The sequence below is a fragment of the Lycium ferocissimum genome, chromosome 10 (assembly GCF_029784015.1).
Source record: "Lycium ferocissimum isolate CSIRO_LF1 chromosome 10, AGI_CSIRO_Lferr_CH_V1, whole genome shotgun sequence".
Taxonomy (NCBI): domain Eukaryota; kingdom Viridiplantae; phylum Streptophyta; class Magnoliopsida; order Solanales; family Solanaceae; genus Lycium; species Lycium ferocissimum.
Genome location: NC_081351.1, coordinates 51,371,230 through 51,379,561, shown reverse-complemented (window position 1 = coordinate 51,379,561; position 8,332 = coordinate 51,371,230). Strand labels below are relative to the sequence as shown.

The 8,332-nt window shown below is 38.3% G+C and overlaps 1 protein-coding gene across 1 annotated transcript; it reads left to right on the top strand.

The window, feature by feature from the left end:
• Positions 1 to 1,650: 1,650 nt before the first annotated feature.
• On the top strand, positions 1,651 to 3,294 carry LOC132032363 (high mobility group B protein 10-like). Its single transcript, XM_059421973.1, has 2 exons — positions 1,651 to 2,323; positions 2,854 to 3,294. Exons 1-2 carry the CDS (start codon positions 1,691 to 1,693, stop codon positions 3,004 to 3,006), a joined length of 786 nt encoding a protein of 261 aa, XP_059277956.1. The 5' UTR covers positions 1,651 to 1,690; the 3' UTR covers positions 3,007 to 3,294.
• Positions 3,295 to 8,332: the final 5,038 nt, after the last annotated feature.

Sequence of the window (8,332 nt, the reverse complement as noted above, 5' to 3'; positions counted from 1 at the left end):
AGGCTTTGCTTTGTCGATGTTATTTGTTAAAGGTTGACTTTATGCAATTTATATATGGAATTTTCATTCATGTCATTCTTAGGGGAGATGTTCATTCGATTACATTTCTTACTAGCTTATCAATGGAGTAGCATTTACTCTCACCATAATGAGATGAATTAGTTACTTTTATATGACAACCTTCTTATAATTGGGTGAAATTCAGTGACCACGCACATAAAATTATTTTTGAAATATAGGGAGGTGACGTGGGAGTTAGGTCATATCCAGTCAAGTCCTACTAAGTGATACTTAGTTATTTTCCTATATTAGTGGTCTATTTCTAAAGTATCTACAGAATTTGGATTTAGAATTTCATCCAAATGTGGAACATAATCTATAGTATTTAAAATGGCAAGTGAATCTGAAGTAAGATTTTCAACATATCTAACAAGATGAGTGTGTGTCTGGTTGTATAAGTAACACCACAAGGGCAAGCTTTATTTTTGTCTTTAATTTGCAGGGAAAATGTAGAACCAGGTCCCTGTTTCTCTTCAGATTTTGTGTGTGTATATTTATGTATTGAGATGAAGATAGAATGTGCAAATTCAACATTTAATTAATGATTTTAAAAGATATATAGACATGTACATAGAAGTTAGTTTTGCGATATCAGAAACTATTAATGTTTTCCACCAAAACAGATATCTTGATGCTAGAAAGACTATCTTGTTTTTATATGAGGATTGACATATTTGGGGATCGTCAAACAATTCTCTTTTTTTTTACTATGATTTCTCTAACTCTTTTCATGTATTGTGAATTATTAATTGTGTAGACTTATAGTATTTTTTATGTAGTTTTCAAATATGTAAATATTATTATAAAATACTCCAAGAATCTATGTTTAAAATTGAGTCAAAGAAAGAATTATTTGACTCCCCAAATAGATCAATTCTCATATAAATGGGTACGGAGGGAGTACTTCTTAAATATCCCTTGATTAATTAAATTGTTTATATATCTCTGATAAAGTAAAACGCACACCAAATTTATTTCCCCACTTTCTCTGTTTTTTTTCTCCATGTGGACTCTACACAAAATGTAGAAGCTACTACTACTTTGTGTGATGTTTTAGCTCCAATAAATTGTTGGGTTTTTATATTCTTGTTTGATCAAACATACTCTTCAAGAGTATGATAATTGTAGAGATAAAATGAGCATCATCTACTGCATCCGATCATACGTTTATTTTTTAAATGGGTTCAAAGGATCTAACTTCTCCATTTTCCTAAGTAATTTGTCGTCTAGAAGGACATAGAATAGAATCAGCTGTTACCTCCAATAACAAATTAAAAGAAAGCAAAGAAATTCGAATACGTTTCCATATTAATAAGCCCAAACTCAAAACTTTCATGCCTCCTTGCAAGAAAATTTGGTCGCCAAGAGAACAAAAGAAAAAGAAGAAGATGAACTAAAACAATATCTCTAGGAAAACAAGTTCCAAAAAATCAAGAAACTGACTTGTCGTGGTGGAAGTAGGATTAACAAGTTTGATAAGTAAAGCATTGGTTGTTGTTATTCAGTTCTTCCAGTTGCATTTTCATGGTGATACAGCTACCCCACCACCCTTACTCACTTTTCTTCCTCTTCTTCTTCTGCAGCTTAGAGATTCTTGAGAAAACAAGCATTGGAAGTGTTCCCAGAATAAATGGCATCATCTTCTGCTGATCAAAACACTCAGGTTCTAGTTAGAGTAGCACCCAAAAATTATCAATATCCGCCATATCCACCTCCCTTGGCTATATATAAGAATATTGAGGCTTCTCCTGAAGTGTTCGTGGATACTTTGAAGAAGCTTCATGCTAGCTTGGGAACCAAGTTCATGATCCCAGTTATAGGGGGGAAAACGGTGGATTTGCATCGCCTCTTTGTCGAGGTAACTACTCGTGGTGGTATCATAAAGGTTCTAGGGGATAAAAGATGGGAGGAAGTAACGTCACTTTTTAGTTTTCCTTCTTCAGAAAGTGATGCTTCATATATCCTTTTGAATTACTATACATCCTTGCTATTCCATTACGAAAGAATTTACTATCACAAGGAAAAGTATTGGACTCCTCCTCCTGATGATGAGTGGCTGCAAGTCTCACGTGCACCTCATCATGGTTTGGCCGCCGGATCTAAGGATTTTAGAGGTGTTCTAAATCAGGTTCCAACAAACCAGGAGTTGCCAATTCACGATATACCTACCGGGGAAGCAGCATCAACAACTGGGGTGGTACCAAAGAAGCGTAGGAAGACGTGTGATATTAAAAAGCTCGATCCGGCCCTCCCCAAGCGGAACGTATGTAGTTATAACTTTTTCTATGCAGAACGATTGTTTTGGATGACATGTAGCGCTTACAGAAATTGTGCAGTGAAAAAATTGAGAGGCAAACGTTACCAAACGTGTTGAAGTTAAAGTATTCATTTTCCAAGTCAGACAGAAACTTGAAGTTGTTTACTAACTTTGAAACACTTTCCTTTTATATTTTTCATTTCTAATAATTTGGATAGATTAACTTGGAAGCAAAAGAAATGTCACTGAAAAGATCCATGTGCCTCATATATACAGTTTAATTTGATACAAGTTGTGTGAGGGTTGCCTATATTTGACAAATGGAATTTGTGGACACAAAATCATACATTATCCAAGATTTAGGCTTCCACAAATTGCACTTGTCAAACATTTTTAGTTACTTGCACAAGTGGAGTGAGGTACTAAATTAAAATTTCTTAGTCACATATCTTGATTATGCAAATACTCCTAAAATATGAGCGGTGAAATCCTGAAAATTCTAACGAAATATTTCATCATTTTATGTTATGGTGTAGAATCCAGATTGGACAGCTGCTCAAAGCAAAGGTAGACGCGTGGAAGACGGAGACAGGCCGGGCGTGACTCAGCAAAAAGCTACGGTCTTGGTTTGTGAACCGGTCCAAGGAAGAGGGCCGTTGTGTATAAAGATCCGGAAGGTCCGGGGATAAGTGACCGCGATCAGAGGAGTCGGCACCGACCCCCGGGAATCCAGGTTCTCTCCTGAGGAATCTCAACAACATGGGAGATGTGCAGAAATTGTTCAACAGAGTAGGGAGTATAGTAAAGAGCGATGTTGCTGGAAGAACTCTCTGATGATGAGTATTAATTCCAGCTAGTTAGGTTATACTATTAGTATAGCCACATAAAACATTGTCTTCGTATATTTGGTTGACAAACATTTCATTTTGTGAGACGACGGCCATACTATTTTTATACATTTTGGTGGATGGTGATAAATGTTACATTTTAATATTCCAGTTTCTATATTTTACTAGTGTTTAAGATATCATCATAAAATATTTTTTCAAAAAGTGAGGTTTAAGTTCCGATTCTCCGGTGTTTAAATTACAACACCAAGTCCTAACTGTTTCTACACAATTTAATTTATATATATCATGTAAAAAAGTTTTACATAATCAGTCAGGGGCGTAGCTAGGGTGGCCCAAGGAGCTGGTTCATCCAAATTTCTTTTGCTGGCCAGAAAATTATACTATATATGCAAAGTCAAATTATTCTTTATGTATATATAGTAGTTATTGTATTCTCTTGCCTTCTTTGTGTATTTACTTTCTTTATATTTTAAATCACTTTACTGAAAATTTTGGCTCTATCACTAAATCGCGTCATACAAAATGGACTACATTGATTGAGTCTTATCCGACGGTCACAGTGAAACATTATTATAACCAATGAGAGGGTATTACAATAAAATTTTAACGTGACTAAGTAGGTTCACCGTGAAATATTAAAAAAAGTTCTTATTATATTATGATGTTACTAATGTTTGTTCTACTTTAAATGACTATCTAATGAGCTTTTTTTACTTTAGGATGTTTTAATTTTCTTGTCGTATTTTCACCTGTAGAGAATGGCAGTAGAAAAATAAGATTGGTGAGACTTTATGCTAGCTCAAGATCATTAACTCTGATTGAAAGATTCAATTAAAGAAGAAGAATAAGCTTTGAAACGAAAAGGAAAATTGTGGATGAGAGAATTTTGTAAGGAAAGAAGGGCTTTCTTAGATTTGCTTGAATCGGCTTGGTTACAAATGACTAAGGGCACTACGTTACAAATGACTAAGGGCACTCCTAGTTATACTTGTGTTGGGGTGGTTCCTTTTTTCCTTTTTTTTTTTTTAATTCAAAAGTCACAATTTTATTATCACTAGAGCAAAAGTACAATTTGAAGGAAGGAGTACTAGATCTGACCTTCGAGTACATCTCATATTGACAAAAAAAGCATATTTGTCTCATCTAAATACTACTAGATATCTTAAATTAATCAGCTGTAATCAAAATGTGATAATTAGCGTGAAGGATTATGGTGGATCAAACACCACTCCATTTCACCTCCTTCTCTTGATTTTGAAGGAGAGATACCATTATCACCATTCAACAGTCCCTTAATTTGTCTAGGCATTGTATCAAAGCAGTTAAATATATACACTTCGTCCAGTTGGCGGCTCAGGGAAAACATTTTATCTGCCACCTGGTTAACTTTCATGAAGCAGTGTTTAACGAATAAACCTAAACTGTCCACTAGATGTTTACGTTAGATTAAATATTGTTTCATTTATTAGAGACGTTTAATATGACTCATATATTAGGTAATTAATTAATTAACTACCTTGTCTCCTGATTAAGTAAAGAATCAGATTAAAAAAAAAAAATTGATGAAAACAATCAGATAATATTACTTCCTCTGTTGATTACCAAAAATAAATATTACTCCCTCTGTCCATGTTTATTTGTCCATATTTGACTTGGTTGTACCGACCCGTTTGGTTGTTATAGTCTTTCCGGCATTTTCGCCCTTTCCCGAGCATTGATTAGCTCACTTTTGACCCGAGGGAACCATTGACACACTTCCCGATGTGTCTAGATCGGATTCGGGCAATTTTTTGTGAAATTTGGCCTTTAAGTGAAAAAGAGTTGACCCAAAGTTGACTTTTGGGTAAACGGACCCTTTTCGGATAGGAATTCTGTCGATACTGAGAGGTCCGGATAGTCGTTTATAACTTGCGTGTATATCTAGTTCGGTTCCCAATGCACTCGGATGCATTTTGAGACTTAGGTTGGAAAATTGAAAATGAGGTATTGGGGGTTGACTCGGTCAACGAGACCTCCATTGGAAATTTCGAGGCCACGAGTGTGTTCATAGCGTATTTTTATATGGATCTGTGTATATGGTTTGTGAGCAGATGGTCTCGGGAGTGGTTCGGGATTTCAATCGAGACTTAGAAAATTTAGTTGGATTCTGGTACCTGGTGTCCGCATTGGCGGCACTAGTGCCGTCCCAGCGGTACCGCTGTTGCGGCGGGGTGACAGCTAAGGCGGCAAAGTATGATTGGCCCAGACTGTCCGAGCGGTCTGTTGGGCGTTGTTGCGGCGCCGTCATTGTGGCCCCGTTTACGGGCCTGTTATTTCATTAAGTATGTTTTAAATAAGCCCTTAGTCTATCATTTATTACCATTATGAAAATAGAACTCTTGGGACCTGTTCTTGGAGATTCTTAGTGAAGATTTTTGGTGATAAGTTCCTCTAATCCTTTTACTATTTCATTAATCCTAATCATCATAGATTCCTCCTTCCCTTAATAATCACTTAGTAATGGAAGATAAAAGTGGAGATAATGAATGTTCTATCTAGGCTTATTTATGGTGAAATTGATGGTGTTTGTGCTAGATTTTGATGAATCTAAGATTGTTAATCATATATTTTTCCATTATTAAAGTTGAATTCTTGAATCAAAGAGTTATGGTTTATACCCAAATTAGGGGTTTTGCTCCAAATCCAAAATTTGGGGATTCCACGAGTTAAATCAGCAATTAGTTGATGGGTTATGATCATCTAGTGCTTAATTTGATATTTCACTCCCGAATTTCCCATTTTAAACTTGTGGGCCTATTTCCCTAAATGCTAGGGTTGGATTTGACCTAAATTGGATGATAGCAATATTAGTATCGTTCTTCATGATTTCTAATCTAGATTTCGAATATGCCTAGACTTTATTGATCTTGAGGCTCAGCGGAAGGGGAAGGCGAAGGAGTGAGTGTCGGTGTTTGCTGTTCGGCCATCCATGTAGGTTATGGCTTACCCTTGGTGAGACTTCGTATAGCGAAGCATATATTTAGATTATATTGTTGGAGAAAGCATGTAAACCTTCGGGTATGAAGTTGGGTTGGATATTGTCTTAGGTTGGACCCTATTGCGTGATTGGGGTTAGCACCCCGTTGTGTGTGATTTGATTGTTCTATTGTGTTGGCTTGATGCCACGTGTTGCTAGTAGATATTGGAATCCATTGTTCCTTCTTGATTATGATATCGTTGGTGTACCCACCGTTGGGACTTGTGACACTGATTTATTATTGGCCTACCCCTTTGTTGGTACTTGTGATATTGGATATGATTATTGATGTTGATTTATGCATTACACGCACTCTCATTCTTCATGATATACTGTTGAGACACTGATGATACTTGATCAAACATTGTGATGAGCTTGGCTCGGTTTTAAAATGAGAGTGATGTGAGAGTCCGATATCCGATATCAATTCCAAAATCGTGAATTAAGTAAGTGCATGGACTCCGCGGGTCCCGCAGGGTGGTGCCGGTGAGAACCCCCCATGGGCAAAGATCCGGGGTCTTGTTATCTATTGGGCAAAGATCCGGGACGAGTGGCACTTAGACTTCACGAGTCACTTTGGGTTGTGTTACCGAGATGTCGATATTTCCGTCCGGAGTGCATAGGTACACAGCATTTGCATGGCATGGCATCCATACATTATTGCGTTGCATTACATCATGGCTTCCATTGAGATGTTTTGGTGTTGTACTTGTGATGTTGGATTCAGACTTGATATATTGAGACTTGGCACATTTGGGATTAGATGCTCTACTTAGGGGATGACGCATACTTGGCTTCAATTATGTTTGATTTATACTTATTGGTTTAGTTGTCTATCTTGCTTTATTATCTGAATTGTGTTAGCTATGCTTAGTCGACCGATGATGCGTACTACTACCATTATATTATACTGACCTGCACTTGCTGCATTCCTTTATGAATGCACAGTATCAGGTTGGGTTTACTTCCATCTCTCGTGGCTGATTGTCATCTTCAGTTTGTTGCAAGTTTCTAGGGTGAGCACGGACGTTCGCTGCCTTGAAGACTCTTCACATTTTATGTCTTATTTTTGCTATTCTGAGTCATAGACGGATTTATGTAATATTATTCTAGATTTGTATGTTTTCATTAGAAGCTCTTGTATGACTTAGACTAGACCCTGGTGGTATTTCTTATTCCGCACTATTTCTATTATCTAATATTGTGAGACTTACGTATTTATTCTTTTCTGCTTGTTCGATTATTTATTCTTGTCTTTACTTATCGTTAGGTTGAGGGTTTGGTTACCGAGGTGGGGAAGGTAAGTGCCTGCACGACTTATGTCTAATTGGGTCGTGATAAGTTGGTATAAGAGCCCTAGGTTACCCGGTCTATAATACAAGAGCGTGTCTAGTAGAGTCTCGTGGATCGGTACGATGAACTTCGTACTTATCTGCGAGAAGCTATAGGACATTTAGGAAATCTCACTTTCATTCATTCTTTTGTGCTACTTTATTCTAATTGGCATCTGAAAAGATCAAATTGGTATCTGACTCTTATCTCATCTCTCACAGATGGTGAGGACTCGAGCTACTATGGCCCGAGGCAGGTGCTAGAGCCCGCATCTACGGCTGGCACCCGAGGGCGAGCCGACGGCCGGAGGCGCGAGAGCGAGAGGCCGCGGGGCGCCCCCGGCCCGGGGGGTGGGGCTCTTCGTTGTGGGACCGGCGTCGAGAGAGATCTCCGTCTCCTAAGCCTAAGGAGGTGGCTCCAGCACGGACACAACCTGAGGTTACTTCTGATCAGGCCATGCGGGATACCATGGCCAAGGTTTTACTTCATCTTGATGCCCAGCAGGTAGCAACTGGTGTTACTACTCCCGACGGGGGTTCACAGACCAGAGTTAGGGCGCAGACCCCTGAGTAGGGACCTACGTGGGTAGCACACCCCGCTACAGCTATGGCTCCCTGCATTGATGCGATACCCGCCCCTAGTGATGATATTAGGCCCATGGAGGGCACTGTTATGACCCTGTCGGATAAAGATCTTGTTAGGAGGTTCAGGAAGTTAGGGCCGCCGACGTTTTCGAGTACTCCTTCTGAGGATGCTTATGAGTTCATTCTAGATATGCACGAGTTGCTATACCGGATGGGATCGTGGAGACCCGCA